We start from the raw sequence: 16,542 nt of genomic DNA on the forward strand, positions 1-16,542 counted from the left end.
GAACGCCTGAACCGCACCATCGCTGACATGCTGTCGATGTACATTGGCATTGAGCATAAATTGTGGGACGAAATCTTGCCATATGCAACCTTCGCCTACAATACAGCCGTGCAGGAGACCATCTGCGTCACACCATTTCACCTGGTCTACGATCGCACTGTCACTACGACACTCGATGCCATGTTGCCTGTAGACAACGATAACCACGAGCCATCTGAAGTTGACGACTTTCTGTAAAGGGCTGAAGAAGCACGCCAGTTGGCACGACACCGAATACATCAACAGCAAAACAAGGACACAAGCTACTACAACCTGCGCTGCAGAACAGTTCAGTACAACCCAGGCGAGCGAGGGTGGATATGGACACCAATCTGATGCCACGGCCTATCAGAAAAGCTCCTTTGTTGATACTTTGGCCCCTATAAGGTTCTTCGACGAATTAGTGACCTAAACTACGAAGTCATCGCCGATGGACACATTTGTTCAAAGCGGCAAAACAGTGCAGAAGTCGTATAAGTCATTCGTATGAAGCCCTATTATGAGAGGGAATGAAAAAGCTCCCTTTTTTTTTTGTTTGCCTCCCTCTGTCGCGCATCGGGATGATGCGTATTTCGAAGGGGGACTAATGCCACAGAGACTAATTACACTATCTGATATTATGAAGAATCAGCGTCCACAGTCTTGCGTGCACTCCTGCTTGTGGCCGCACGACTCATGCCTCTTGTTCACGGGCACGAGCCAGTGTGGGTTGGAGCTGCGAAGAAGAAGGAGGCACGTTGGCGGATGAACACTTTTTTTTTTTTTGTTTTGGAACGCTCTAGCGGACTTTTCTATTTTTTTAGCACATAATTTTCAGGGCATAAGTTCGCCCATAATAAACCAGTTTTTGGCGTTTCTTCTCTTGGACCTGTTACAATATATCTCTGTGTAGCAGCTGCATATTATAATTAGATGTAAATGTCATTCTATTCAAATGACATAAAAACATCCGTGTGACAGGGGTATCAACATTATTTGAGGGGGCTAGTATGTTATAATTCAACCTTAGATAGATAGATAGGTGGGTGGGTGGGTGGGTGGGTAGGTAGGTAGTGTGTATGTATATATATATATATATATATATATATATATATATATATATATATATATATATATATATATATATATATATATATATATGGGTTTTAACATCCCCAAACCACCATATGATTATGAGAGATGCCATAGTGGAGGGCTCCAGAAATTTCTACCACCTGGGGTTCTTAAAGGTGCACGCAAATCTGAGCACACGGATCTACATTTCCGCCTCCATTGGAAATGCAGTTGCAGCAGCTGGGATTTGATCCCGCGGCCTTCGGGTCAGCAGCTGAGTACCTTAGCCACTAGACCACTGCGGAGGGCATTATTTACCGTAATTACTCGAATCTAACGCGCACCTTTTCTCCGGTTAAGCGAGTTCATAAATTGCATGTGCGTTAAAATCGAGTACGAACAAAAAAATTACGGCCAATCTATTGCCATCGGCAAATCTAAAACGGCCGCCCCCTACGTGCGTCGGCATGGCGCGTCGTCCATTTCTGCCTATGTGTTTCTCATGTGCGGCACTTCGTACGTGTGCTGAGGAGTTCGTCATCTAGTAGTGCATTAGCATCGACGGCGTGGAATGGCCGACCCCAAAAACTCGAGTGCACCATGATGCCGCTTTTAAAAGAAAAGTCATCGCGTGTGCAGAAACGGACGCAAATCGGGCCGCATCGCGGTCGTTCGGAGTTCCCGAAACGTGCGTGTGGGAACGGCGGAAACAAAAGCAGAAGATTTTCGACAGCAAAGCTTTACGTAAAGGCTTCAGTGGACCAGAGCAGGGTCGGTTTCCGCAAATTGAAGAGCTGCTCGGCGAGTATGAGATTGAGCAGTGAGCGGCATAGCGGCCCGTGACGACAGAACTGCTCCTAGTGCGGGCTATGCAGTTAGCCTTAGAAAAATGTCTAATGTGGAGCCAGTTTTAAGCGAGCAGGTGCTGGCGAACTACCTTTATGAAGAGGAAAGGCTTTTCCCTCCGAAGGGGAACATGCATATGCGAAAAGTTTTGCGGAGGAGTACGATGAAAAGCTTCACAGTTTTCAGAGGTTCGTCCTAAACTTGCGGCGCAACAACGGCTACCTGCTTGGGCAAATCGGAATGCCGATCAGACGCCTCTTTACCTCGACATGCCTGGCACCACAACCGTCGAGAAGAAGGGGGCGAAGCAAGTTCGCGTGCTGACATCGGTCCACGGTAAAACTACAGTGACGGCAATGCTCTGTTACACGTCAGATGGGCACAAGCTTCGCCCGTACCTCATATTTAAATGGAAGACGCTCCCGAAAGGAGTCGTTTTTTCGAGTGGTGTGATCATGCGGGCCAGCGAGAAAAAGTGGGTGCGCGTTGCAATCGATGTCTTACGTTTTTTTTTTTTTTTCGCGGTGGAAATCGGGTGCGCGTTACAATCGAGGGCGCGGTAGAATCGAGTAAATACGGTAATCTTGCATCATGAACCTCACAGCTTCCATTATATTGTAGCCCAGGCTGTTGCCACAGTAGTTCTGAGGATCAGCACTATTTACTTTTAGAAGGTGAGAAGCTAATAAAATTTTTGTCAGTGATAATTATTAGTTACTCGTATTTTTATAAGCAGCTCTGTGAATAAGTGCACTTTGTAGTTAAGTGAAAAGAGAGTAAATTTTGAAAAACAAGTTTCAAGTTTTTAACAAAGAACCCTGCAGATTTGGACAAGCAGTGTGTGGATAAGAGTGCATTATGACTGTAATTTGTGCACTTGGCGTCTCGTGAACCGAATTTTATTAAGGTAAAAGGTTTAAGTGCGTCATCTGATGCTAGCCTTGAAAATGATGTGTGCAGTACAGAAACTCTCATAACTTTGCACGCAATAGAAATAAACACTGGGGACCCAGGCACTGTGTGCGGCAGTAGAGCTTTTTGCCACACAATGATGCTGGTGTTTGAAATTTTTTCAGAAAAAGATCCTATACAGTTGTCGTGCAAGTCCAGATGTCAGGTTAGCAGGTGTAATAGTATTACATGAGAAGCATAGCACTGCACCAGGTCTTACATCCATGTGAATTGTGTAATGAGTGAGCTGTTGAAAGCTGCCCACTTATTCATCAGCTACAATTCGTTGTCACCACCAGCCACAGCATCAATGCGGTGTGCAGCTATGTAGGTACACATGTTGCCTCACACATGCTTAGTCTACCGTTAAAAAACTTCAGGTGGTCGAAATTTCCGGAGCCCTCCACAAGGCGTCTCTCATAATCATATCGTGGTTTTGGGACGTTAAACCCCACAAATCAAGCAATCAATCATCAATCGGATGCTTAGTCTACAGTGGACTTCTTTTAAACGAAACTTTAAGGGGCAAGAAAATTGGTTCCCCTTATGGGAAGTTTCATTTAAGCAAAGCTCACAAAATGAATGAAATATGACTTTATTTCAAAAGCACCAACTATGGCTGACTGGACAGAAACATTTTGAAGTACACAATACTACGGTAGTTGATTAGAAAAAAAAATATTTCTAATATTGCTGACTCGAAAAAAGGAGGTGATAACAATTTGCTTGAGCTCGTTCAAGCACTTTCTCACATAGTAAGAGTGCATTGCTAAAATGCTGGGCACGAACTCTGTGCCACCATCATGTTCAAAGTAGTGCTGCAACAGAATGACAGTATCTCTTGCTGCACTGTCAGCCACTGAAATTGGCTCGAGATCACACACCATCTCATTACCACTTGAGCACAGGTCCTCATCTTGAACTTCATCTATAGGTTCTTCAAGGCTGTCTGCTCAAGTTCACGACGAGATGTCGATTGCTTCTCGGCGTGCGCGGACATGTGCGATTGCTGGATTGGCTTGACTAGGCTAGCTTTTGCATTTGTTTAATGGTTGCTAGACTGCCATGGCCACTTCTGCCGTTCATTGATTTTGCCCATTTTCGTTTCATTTAATCGATATAAGCCAAGAAAAATGTTCCGGTTACCCAAAGCTTTTTATCGTTTAATATATAGGAGACCGACCAAATATGCCTAGATAGTTTTGTTTATGCGGCTTTTCCGTTTGACGGAGTTTCGTTTAACTGTACTTCATAATATGATGAATTAAGGCATAATGGGTACTTAGGTCGGAAGCTCACTGTGCGTATATATGATGATCATTAAAGCAAATTGAGTGAATAGTGAGTCAATTGGTGAAAGTTACATCACAGACAGTTAATTAGTAAATGTTAGATGTCAGTATAAATTGCATGGTAAAATAGCCACCTGGGTGGCTATCGTCTTCAAGTTGTCTTGGGCAGAAGCATAAGTGATCCTGCTAGTAAAAATATTTTTGTCATTTTGCACCCAATGCTGTCCAGTATTTCACAATTAAAATGGGCTTAAAAAGCCATGTGTTTTATAGAATGACTCAGATGCAGATTTTTAGCCCTCTTAATGCCTTCGGGCACTCTGTACACATTTGTGTACAGAACTTCTTGCTTGTGTCAACTAGCAGTCAGGAAAGACCAAGATAAAATGAGCTTTGGATGGGTTAAACATCCTGCATAATTAGTTTTTCTTTGTATAACTTTATTTACCTACATATTTCTGGAAATCACTTCGCTCAAAACTACCATGTTTAACAAATAAACTGTGGTGCTGCTTTTCAAGAGCCACATCAAAAGATTTAGGTTTTGCTCGTAATGACAATAACCTATAACAAGTTTCACAGGTGTTTCGAGCCTTAATTTTCTTTTTTTTTTTTGGAAAATTAGATTATGACTGGCTTCAGAATAAATACCCCTTCATTGATGTTCTAATTAATATGAATTGGTGAAAAAGGCAAACATTAATGCATAACACTGCTCCCTTATCACAATAGAATAACCAGTGCTTTGGAAATAAATTTTGTAAATATGATGCCTTTATGGGCAGTTCATAATTTGCATCTGAAGGGATTAGGTATGGGTACAGGGCTCACAGATCGTATTTGGAAAATATAGGGCTAAGTAATGCATACGGTTTCGTTTTCAGCATCTCCAGTTCATGCCATATCGGCATAATTTCGACTCCTACATCACAGCTTATATTATCTTTAGCAGTCTGCTTCATAGCTACATGACACAATGAGCAATTCAATTAATCATTGCAGCAGTCACACTCAAAAAAGAAAGACAGATTGCTGATGTCACGTTTCAGTTCATGAGGACTGTTCAGAGGACATTACTTTTCACACAGTGCACTTTATTGGATATTTTTCTGCTGTCCTCTTTCTTACGTCAGCCCCACCACGATGGTCTTGTAGCTAAGGTGGCTGCTGACCCGCAGGTCGCAGGATCGAATCCCGGCTGCGGTGGCTGCATTTTCCATGTAGGCAAAAATGCTGTAGGCCCGTTTGCTCAGATTTGAATGCACATTAAAGAACCCCAGGTAGTGTAAGTTTCCTGACCCATCCACTACGGCATCTCTCATAATCATATAGTGGTTTTGGGATGTCAAATTTCACATATCCATCATCAATCTTGCGTCAGAACCAAAGCAAGCAGCACAACTATGTTTGCTGTCATGGGATATGCAGGGCATAAGATACTTGTATAGTAATCTAACTCGCACATGTCTACCCAGTAAATACTGAGTTCAGGTATGTACATACTGGCATGACTTCTTGCTGCCTAGTTGCATTCACTGAATTTTTTAGCAATGTGAAACCTGAAAGCTTGCTTTCCCTTCTTATAATTAATGAATTGAATGCTGTGATTTCTTATAATGCAGAATATGGCTAAAACATTGGGTTCTATTTTTGCTAATTGAATCACCACAAACTGTGCATGCTTTGAACTTTATGTGTCAAGTGTGTAGTAGGGATTTGGGAACTATTTGACTTGGCAGGCACATATTTCAGTGTACGGGAACTTTGTTCAGCGCCCATGTGAGAGAGGGAGAGAGAAAGTAGATTGAGAGGGAGAGAAATGGGAAGAATGCTGCAGAAGGGTAACACGAGGCTTCTCTCCTGGTGTTGATGCCAAGATGGCCGACCCTCCCCAGGTGAAGTTCAGCGAGCTGACGCTGGACATGTTCCGGATGCTGCAAACGTTGGAACGAGAACCACAAGAAGATACAACACAGCTTTATGATGCTTCACCTGCTCCTGGAAGGGTACCTTTTGTACGTGGGTCCAACTATTTCCATTTTTAGAAACCTTCTTTTGCTCAATTAAGACTTAGGTTAAAAAGTTGAATGTCTTTGATGCTATGCTTAGTTTATGGATTCCTTGTGGTGCATGAAAGGCTGGGTTTTCAAGTCACCTACTTTGAATCATTTTTTATTAACTAATTTTGACACATTTTTTTAATATTATTATGTGGAATGATTATTTCAAAAATGTCCATTACTGTAGAAGCATATAGGTACACCAGGGTGTAAATTGTTCACTTGTGGTGCCGAAATAAAAAAAAATTCATCTCATTGCACCAAGTCTGCTTCAAAATGTGGAGCACTATTGCCTAAGGTGAATGCTCTCCTGCATCTACTCCCTTTCCTTTTTACCCATTGGTCTATAATATCTGCAAGCCTTTCAAGGGACTTGTACCGTCCCCTCTTTTTGGGGCCCCATCAATTATGCACACGTTTATATCCAGGAGGCTTATTTTGAATTCTGCTGTTGCTATCACACACAAGCATGAAGGAAAAGAGTGAGGAGGAGAAAAGGCAGGCACTATTGGCATGCACAGTGTAACAGAGCGTAGTTGTATAGAAAATAGTGACTTTACTTCACAGCCTATCTCTAGTGTTCGCATTGTGTGCTCTACGTTGGATCATAGTCGGCCATGTTTCAAGCAGTGTTTGTTGTGTGGAACATGCATGCATGTATCTTTCACTCTCTCTCTTGTAGTGTGACTCCCTCGAAAAGATAAGCATACATGTAGTAGACTCCTGTTAAACGGAAACTAAAGGGACCAGGAAAATGTGTTCTATTTAACAGGAGTATCGTTACTGGGATATGAACAGGAGTGCAGAATACTAGTACTTAACCAATCATATCAGTGACAGATGTTTCATTTAAGCAGCAATTTTGTTTAACAGATTTCTATTTACTGAGAGTCTACTGTACTTCTGTTTGATATTTTGATCATATTTTGTGCCACATAGCCATTTTACATTTTTAGACACAATCGTCAACTAGTGGTTTGTACATTGCACTTGTTTGTGTAAAGCCAAACCTGGTAACGAGCCTTTTTAGCTAAAAGAATAATTGCACTGTGTGCATCCACGCAATGAAGTAGTTCATTGTAGTGTTCAAGTACTATTTCATAGTAGTATTTCGTCATTGTTTGAATAAATAAGTTGTAAGTTTGTGTTCTATATGGAAGTGCGAGTGAAATCAATATATGGAACAACTCAAGGTCCATTGGTGCTCTTATATTCTTGACATAGCCACTGGTCTGTCTGCAGCCCGAGAATGGAGGCACAAGTGATAGCCGTCCTGGCAAGCGTGAGAACCCACACAAGTACCTGCTGTACAAGCCTACCTTCAGCCAGCTGTTTGTGTTCCTGGCTTCGGGCTTCAAGGAGCTGCCACCCAATGGTGTGCTGCTGCTCTATGTGTCTGCTGATGGCAGCTTTCCCAATGTTAAGCACCCTGAAGAGGGTAAGTGCTTGTTTGTGAATTGTCATGTATGCATAACTTGCCTGTCAGGCTCAATAGTCATCTGTTGAACAAGCTAAAATCCTAATAATTGGAGTGTTATGCACCCTAAAAGTCAGTAAAATTTTATGTCAATGCAGAGTATTTTTCAAATGCTACACCGCGATGTGTGAGATACTTGTGTACATTGCTGTGGGAACTGAAATATGAGACGGTTGCATTGTGTGATATGCCAATGTTGCTTGATAATAATAAAGTAAAAGTTCATTAATTTGAATCCTGTTAATTCGGCACATAAGAGTATTCAGGAGTGTTATCTAGTCCCAAGAAGTTTTTTTTATTGAACGGCATAAAATCGTGAATTTAGTCATATTTGGCTGGAATCCAGTTAATTCACACAATCCTCGGAGTGCACCAGGCACGAAGCACTACCAGTGTACGGCATAAAGAAGTGAAAATGACATTCACGAATGACTGAAGTGTGCACGAGCATTGAGAAAGGTGTGGTCAGCATCCACAATGTTATCAAAATCTCGTTATTGGTGTCGGAGACTTGAGCAGCTGTTGCAGACTTTTTCTTCAGATTTTACCCTGAATATGCAAACTTCGTGGGCACTATCTATGACCACGTCGATAGCGGTTGTAATCAAAGCTTCTACGGGCAGTAGTTTCGGTTACACTAAGGGCCTTCAGAAATGCCTGGTCATCGTACACCATTTTAGTGAGCCAGATTTGTTGAGCAGCAGATTTGGTACTCAGCAGCTTCGTGTTTATTGGAACATAGGCCATTCGTTTGCCTTCAGAACTGCATTGGTGCTATGATCGTGTCTTTAGCGACCATAGTTTCAACCAAAGTGGATGCAACATTGAGTATCTTCATTTTGACTTCAGGCAATGTGCGCACAATGTCACTAAACTGAAACATGGCAGAGGCTGTCAAAGACGAAGAGCTTCAGCCACAGTTTGCCTGCTGGCATAATACTTGCCGCATTATGTTGGACGAACGATCAGTTGCCAGTCAATTTTTCTTTTTTTGTGAAACAATTATTATGTAAACATAATGGTGTTGGTGGGGGTAGCACATGAGAATTCATGGGTTCAAAGCACGTTTTGTCTTAAAACGTGGGGGTCTTGAGTCTTTGTCACACTGTGGCAGTGAATCTTTAATATGTTTTTTTGTAGAGAACGTAAAATACAGGAATAAATGAAGGCACATATAGACAGACTGAGGGCTAACTTCCAACATAGTGTCACGGTTATTAGCCGTAAGCACAACAGAAGAGGGAGAAGCCAGCATCAGGAGTGGCAGTCTCTGGTGTTTTTCGAGGAAGACGACGCCGCGCGTCTGCTCTTGTGTTTTGTTCTTGTGTGCGAATAGACCCTTGCTGTTCATGTCGAAACGAAGCCTTGTGTCCTGTTCTTTGCACGTTGCGACACTGGTGGAGGCACTGGACCTCTACAACAGATGCTCGAGACTCCTCCGTGGCCCGGAACTTCAAGTCCGACACCGCAACCCGTTCCTTCAGCGGATACCCCTGTCTACCGCTACAGTCGTCGACAGCAAGCAAGGCCTTAGTCCTAAGGCGACTCCCTTGGAACTTTCCCAGCAAAGCGCTCCGCCTGGAGAAATGGCTACTGCAGGTGCTTCCCAGCTGACTTTTCAGCAGCCTCAGATTCCGGAGACATTCCATAGTGAGGCGTATAAAGACGTTGAGGACTGGTTAGCCCAGTATGAGCGAGTCACCCAGGCGAACCGCTGGAGCACCGAGCTAAAGCTTTCACACGCCTACTTTGCTTTAGCTGACAGCGCTCACTGTCTTCATGAAATGAATTTCGGCAGCAAATTCTCAGCACCTTCGCAAACAACGACCGCCTTGCCTTTGCTCAGAAACTCGTCGACTCTCGGGTCCAGAAACAGAATGAGTGTGTGTGTCGCCATGTTTGCGGAGGACATGACCGTCTATTTCGACGGGCTGACCCTGACATGCCTGAAGCCAAGAAACTCTGCCATTTGATGCGAGGTGTCAAAGAACAGCTGTTTGCCGGCCTTCCACCGATGACCGATCGGAATTCATCGAAAAGGCTACAGCTATCGAGCACGCACTGCAGCAACGGTGTCGCTATTACGACCGACTAAACGGCGCCTCAATCAGCATCTATGCTCTGACGGCTGGCAGTGACGGTTCTCTGCGTGAGCTTATTCGCGAGGTTGTTCCTGAGGAGATCCGCAGCTTCCTTGTGACTCCGCAAGAACGTGCGATGGCTTCAGTTGTAGAAGTTGTGCAGCAGGAAATCGGGCAAGCATTTTCGCAGCCTGAATCACTACCAGCCCAGCGATTTATTAACTATGCGGCAGCCACCCGTCGTCCGTCGTCAGTGCCGCACAACTTGTCTGCATTGGCTCATTCTTACAACGCACCGGCGGCACCAATCTACAACCCACCACCACCACCACCAACGACGACGACTCTGCAATATAACGCACATACTGAAACTCCGTTCTACACGCCGTTCTACCCTCCGCCGACACTTGAAACTTGGTCGCCGAGGGTGCCTACCAGTCGACGATTCGTTCGGAAGACGGATTTGTGGCGCACTGTCGACCGCCATCCACTGTGTTTAAATTGCAAAGAAGCTGGACATGTTTACCGCCATTGCCCATATCGTGAACAAAGATACCCGACCTATGCGCCGACTTTTTCAGGACCCCATTTCGACACCTGACGTGACAGCACGCATCCGCAAGCACAGCCATCCGCTCTGTATCGTCGACCCCGCTCTCCGTCACCTTCGCCGAACCGTCGTATTTACGCCGACGCTGTCCCGGGCAGGTCCCCAAGCCCTCATCGGGGAAACTAACAGCTGCGACCTTTGGAGGGAAGGTTGCCGCCTATCGAGATGCTGCAATACCTCCAGTACCAGTATGATACGATGAACGATGTGATGCCGCCGACCCCACAGGAAATCGTAAGCGCTGACCTAGCTGTTTACATAGACGGACGTCCTGTGACAGCACTAGTAGACACTGGCGCAGATTTCTCTATTATGAGTAGAATGCTTGCCGATTGGCTTAAGTTAAAACTTCATGGACGGGGCCTAAGATAAGAACCGCGGTGGGGCCAACTGATGTCACCAACTGGAAAGGGCACTGCCAGAATTAGTATTGGTGATTCAGCTTTCGTTGCCACGTTCATGATTTTGTCCGAGTGCTGCAAATACCTTATCCTTGGGATGGATTTACTGTGTGAATACGGCGCCGTCATAGACATTCCAGACAGGTCAGTTACGTTTTTGATGGCCCCAAATCAAGTTTCAGATATGAGATGTAACGACCAGCGACGTAAACTTCTTCGTGTCTTCGAAGATCACGTGACCCTTCCACTCCGCTCAAGAGCTCTCGTAGCTGTAACATGCGACCACCCAAGCAACTTCGACCACATCGCTGAACAAATTCCAGCATTGCTATCCAGCCATGGCCTATCTATTGCAAGAGCCGTTGTAAGCCTCAATTGTGCACACACGCACGTTCTGGTTACGAACTTCAGTACTAAGCGACGAAATCTTGCAAGAGGTGCGGCAGTCGCGTACGTGGAGAAGCTCACTGAGGTTGCAGGCTGCTTGACTGTGGAGAAAGACGATGTCACCGGGTCAGCCTTTCTATCCGTCGACGTTGGACCAAGTTTACTGCCCCCGCAGAAGCAAAGCCTTCTGGAGCTTATTAATGAGTTTGAGGACTGTTTTTCTTCGACGTCCAGAGTTCGCCAAATGCCGTTGACGAAACATCGCATAATTACGGATGAAACGGCCAAACCCATACAACAAAACCTATACCGAGTAGCTTCGCGGGAACGTGAGGCCATAGAAAGTCAAGTGCGAAAGATGCTTCAGGATTACATTATTCAGCCATCAAAAAGTCCTTGGGCATCGCCGGTAGTATGGGTGAAGAAAAAAGACGGCACCTTAAGTTTCTGAGTTGATTACCGCAAGCTCAATCAGGTTACGAAAAAGGACGTTTACCCGCTGTCTTGTATAGACGATTCTCTCCATCGACTACGCCATGCACGGTATTTCTCATCTATGGATTTACGGAGTGGATATTGGCAAATAGAAGTTGTCGAAAGAGATCGAGAAAAAACAGCATTTGTGACACCAGGTGGTCTTTATGAGTATTAAGTTCTCCCGTTCGGCTTGTGCTTAGCACCGGCAATGTTTCAGCGGCTCATGGACACAGTCCTATCAGGCCTGAAGTGGCAAAAATGCCTGGTATATTTGGAGGATGTAATTGTATTTTCAGCGACATTTGACGAGCACTTGAAGCGGCTACTCACGGTATTTCAAGTGATACAATCGGCCGGACTAACGTTCAAGCCAGAAATATGTCACTTTGGCTTCGTAAAGCTTCTTTTGTTGGGACATCTTGTCAGCAGTGAAGGTGTACAGCCTGACCCAGACAAAATAGCCGCTGTTGCAAGTTTTCCCATGCCATCAGACAAGAAGGCAGTGAGGTAATTTTTAGGCCTGTGGGCCTATTACCGACGCTTCATTAAGGGTTTTTCGTGTATTGCATCGCCTTTTACACAACTCACCTGAGAAAACGTCACATTCGTGTGGGGTGAACAGCAGCCGGCAGCGTTCATCAAGCTGTGACAAGGTCTTCAAAACCCGCCAGTTCTCGGACACTTCGACGATGACACTCCGACAGCGGTTCCCCAGACGCCAGCAATGTCGGCTTAGGAGCTGTGCTCGTTCACTGGCAAGATGGCGTCTAACAAGTAATTGCTTATGCCTGTAGGACTCTCTCCCGTACAGAGGAGAATTACTCCACTACTGAAAAAGAGTGTCTTGTGGTGGTGTGGGCGGTCATGAAGTTTCGCCCATATTTGTACGGCCGTCCGTTTGAAGTTATCAGCGATCACCACTTGCTTTGCTGGTTGACGAACATAAAGGACCCGTTAAACCGATTGGCGCGCTGGAGCCTCAAGCTTCAAGAATTCGATATAGTTATAGTTTATAAATCCGGAAAGCGACATACAGATGCCGATTGCCTTTCTCGCGCCCCATTAGAAGATGCAAATGCCAAAGATGATGGCGATGCGGCGTTTGTCGGTGTAGTCAACACGTCTACAATCGCACAGCAGTAACGCGAGGAGCCCTTATTCATTTCTTGGAGGGACGCACATCTACTATGCCAAAGCTCTTCGCAAGAGGGGGAGCATCGTTTTGTTTGTGCAACGAGGTCTTTTATAAGGTAAACTTTTCTTCGAGCGGCAACACCTACTTACTTGTCGTTCCTACACCACTCAGGAAAGAATTACTACAAGCTTGACATGACGAACCGACATCTGGTCATTTAGGCCACACACGAATGCTATGTTGAGTGAGGCAACATTACTGGCCGAGACTGACGGCAACGGTTCAACAGCACGTTCAGACTTGCCTTGAGTGCCAACGTAGGAAAGTGCCAGCCGTCAAACCAGCAGGGCTTCTCCATCCCATTGATGTACTGGAAACTCCATTCGCTCAAGTCGGAATGAATCTTCTAAGACCATTTCCAACTTCGGATGCTGGTCGCAAATGGATAATTGTAGCCACAGACTACCTTACTCGCTACGTTGAAACCAAGGCTTTGAAGCGGGGCACAGCAAGTGAAGCAGCCCGGTTTTACGTTGCGAATACAGTCCTGAGGCATGGCGCTCCATCTGTAGTAATAACTGACAGAGGAAAAGCATTCACAGCCGAGCTATTACACACTTTTAAGCCTAAGTGGAACATCTCGCCGGCGTACAACGGCATACCATCCACAAACAAAAGGTCTGATGGAACGGCTGAACAAAACACTTGCGGATATGCTTTGCATGTACGTTGATGTGGAACATAAAAGTTGGGATGAGATACTGCCTTACGTCACTTTCGCTTTCAATAGGGCACAGCAAGAGACCACACACATGACACCATTCCGTCTTCTCTATTGCTCGATGCTATGTTGCCGCATGAAAGCGATGGCGTTGAAACAAGTGCAGACTACATAAGTCAGCTTGCTGAAGAAGCCCGCCAACTTGCCCGCATTGGTATTCGTCGCCCATGAGCACTATGACACAAGGCGCTATAATCTTCGTCACTGACCAGTCTCCTATGAACCAGGAGAGAAAGTTTGGATCTGGACCCCAGTTCACCGTCGTGGCCTCTCGGAGAAGCTCTTAAGACGACGGTACTTTGGGCCGTATAAAGTTCTCCAGCGTCTCAGTGGTGTTAACTATGAGGTTATTCTCGACAGTCCACATTGTTCAAGACGTCAAAGACATGCACCAGAAATAGTGCACGTGGTTCGGATGAAGCCTTATTTGTCCAAATGAACCCGGTGGACTGCCAGTGACTACGAACCCTGCCGCCATGATGATGAAGCATCGGGACGATGCCTTCTTGGAAGGAAGGCTAATGTCACGGTTATTAGCCGTTAGCACAACAGAGAAGGAAGAAGCCAGCATCACGAATGGCAGTCTCTGGCGTTTTTCGAGGAAGACGACATTGCGCGTCAGCTCTTGCGTTTTGTTCTTGTGTGCGAATAGAGCCTTGCTTTGTTCTCGTGTGCGAATAGAGCCTTGCTGTTTATGTTGAAACGAAGCCTTGTGTCCTGTTATTTGCATGTTGCGATAATAGTTTATTCTCGGAAACCAGGGACCATTTATGCGCTTGTCTGATGAGTCACAGTCATGCGAGCACAATAAATAAAGCAACAACGTAAATATACATACATACATATACACATACACTGATAATCTCAAGGCTAGCGCTGATATGTTAATTCTTTTTGAAAGTGCTATTGACGGCTGGCTGACAGACATATCTCCAAGTGCAGCAATCTGTTCCATTTGTATTATAAGACGAGTTATTTGACATTAGCTTCTAGCTATTGTTCTGGTATTTTCAAGGATAGGGAAACATTGATGTTAGACAGTTATAGTTCATGGTTAACATGATAGCGGAGGTTAAGGGAATGGCGTTACCGTGCAGCAAACGTCCATTGTGGATAGCATCTTATAGTTTAGCGAAATAGCGTTTACGTGGTTTACGTCCCCAGCTGGGACTGTGGCGCCACCTATCGGATGGTTAATAAATTAAAGACAGTGAAAAGGAAAGAAAATGAGAATGTTTGCCTATGCCACCTTCGTGAGACATTGTTACAAATTTATTTTGCTAATAATAAAAGCAAATAAAAATGAACCACGCACGAAACGCGAAAAAAATTATGTTGCTGATTTTTTTACATCGATCTTGTAGTGAGGCCTAGACGCGTTAGAAAAGGAAAGCTATCTGAAAAATTATGCCAACTTATCCATAATATTTGGTCATCGAAGCTAGCTGAAGGCAAGCGTAGCCACTTTAAACAGCCATTTGCTGCGAACTAGGTGGATCTTTCAACAAGTATGCCGAAATCACTTCGAAGCCGGTGTCCGAGAGCGCCGCCATGTTTATGTACACTACGTATACCTACGCTACCAGGTAACCTTAAATCTGAAAAATACCGCGCATATGGTAAGCGGTACGGGTAACGTACGTATCTATATCTGCGCATACGCACTTCGATTCGGGTATCACTGTACGCCCGGTAAGCCCGGTATACTAGAACTGTCTGTTGATTACAATATTGCACGGGAAAATCGTCACAAGCATTTTTTCTAACTTTATTTTTGTGTTCACGCAACCTATAATTGATGCATCTTCCTGATTGCCCTACATAACATTTTCGACAAGTCAAGGGAATGCTGTAGATGCCTGATGTCATACATTCAAAAAACTTATTCCTGTTTTTTACTTGGCTGTTTGCAACTTTTTTCTTCCCTGGTTTTAACTTTCAGCAGGCTGCATGAACACAAAAATAATGTTGAAAAAAATGCTTGTGATGGTTTTCTCGCACGACATTGTAATCAGCATCAATGTTCCCCTATTTTTGAAAACACCAAAATAATAGGAGAAGCAAATGTGAAATGACTCGTCTAGTAATAGAAGCTGAACATATTGCTGCACTTGGAGAGAGAGATAGAAAACATTTTATTGAGCACATATAAGCAAAGCATGTGGGAAGGAACCTGGACTGATCTCAACGACCAACTGGGCCCGTTGAACCAAGGCCTGGCGGACCTCAGGAGGCCCGTTGCAGAGGGCATCATCCCACAGCTCTTTGGTGCGAAGGGGGCGCAGGATAGTGGGAAGGGGGAGAAATGATTTTGTGTCGCACTCTACCGTGACATGAAATACTGTTGGGGAGCTGCCACAGCCCGGGCAAGAGTCTGCGTAGCGGTCAGGGTAGAATTTATGCATGAAGAGGAGGCTGGGTAACATATGTGTCTGGAGTTGGCGGAGTGCCACCTCTTCCTCTCGCTAAAACGACAGTGAGGGCAGATGCATGGTGCGTGTAGCTCTGGTGTAATATGCCACTATGTCTCGGTATGTAAGTGAAGGGCCCACTTGATCTGGACTTGTGGCCTCACCATGCTGAGTGGCTCAGTGGGTAAGTTCTCGAGTGACCGCGTGAGCCCGATTGTTACCCGGCATGAAGGCGTGACCAGGAGTCCAGAGCAAGTGGATACGTTGTGGGCTGGATGTGTCGATGTTTGATGCCTTGTGTAGGATGTGGAGGGCTGCCTTGGGAAAACCGCGTCCCATCAACAAGGCTCGGCATGCATGTTGTGAATTGGTTAGTATTTCCAGGAATGTCTAAGAGCATGTCGGACAGCAAGCGCTACACCAAGGACCTCGCCGTCCGCAGGAGTAGATCTCTGCAAAGGGGCAGCTGTAAGTAATGTTGCGTTGCCATCCAATACAGTTAAAGCTGGATATAATTAAATTGATAAATTCCGAGAAAAAT

The 16,542-nt window shown here is 45.0% G+C and overlaps 1 protein-coding gene across 13 annotated transcripts in view; it reads left to right on the plus strand.

Annotated features, from left to right (window-relative positions):
- The window catches only part of LOC119187847 (protein SCAI), a 160,688-nt gene that overhangs the window by 33,090 nt on the left and 111,056 nt on the right, over positions 1–16,542 (plus strand). For 8 of the 13 annotated variants that reach the window (XM_075878757.1, XM_075878753.1, XM_075878765.1 and 5 more), the window contains exons 7-8: positions 6,059–6,196; positions 7,466–7,679. In XM_075878757.1, coding sequence (XP_075734872.1) covers positions 6,059–6,196; positions 7,466–7,679 — 352 coding nt within the window. The remainder of the gene's footprint in view (positions 1–6,058; positions 6,197–7,465; positions 7,680–16,542) is intronic. The other 5 variants (XM_075878756.1, XM_075878760.1, XM_075878754.1 and 2 more) reach the window with 3 other exon arrangements.

This window comes from Rhipicephalus microplus, chromosome X (genome assembly GCF_043290135.1).
Source record: "Rhipicephalus microplus isolate Deutch F79 chromosome X, USDA_Rmic, whole genome shotgun sequence".
Taxonomy (NCBI): Eukaryota; Metazoa; Arthropoda; class Arachnida; order Ixodida; family Ixodidae; genus Rhipicephalus; species Rhipicephalus microplus.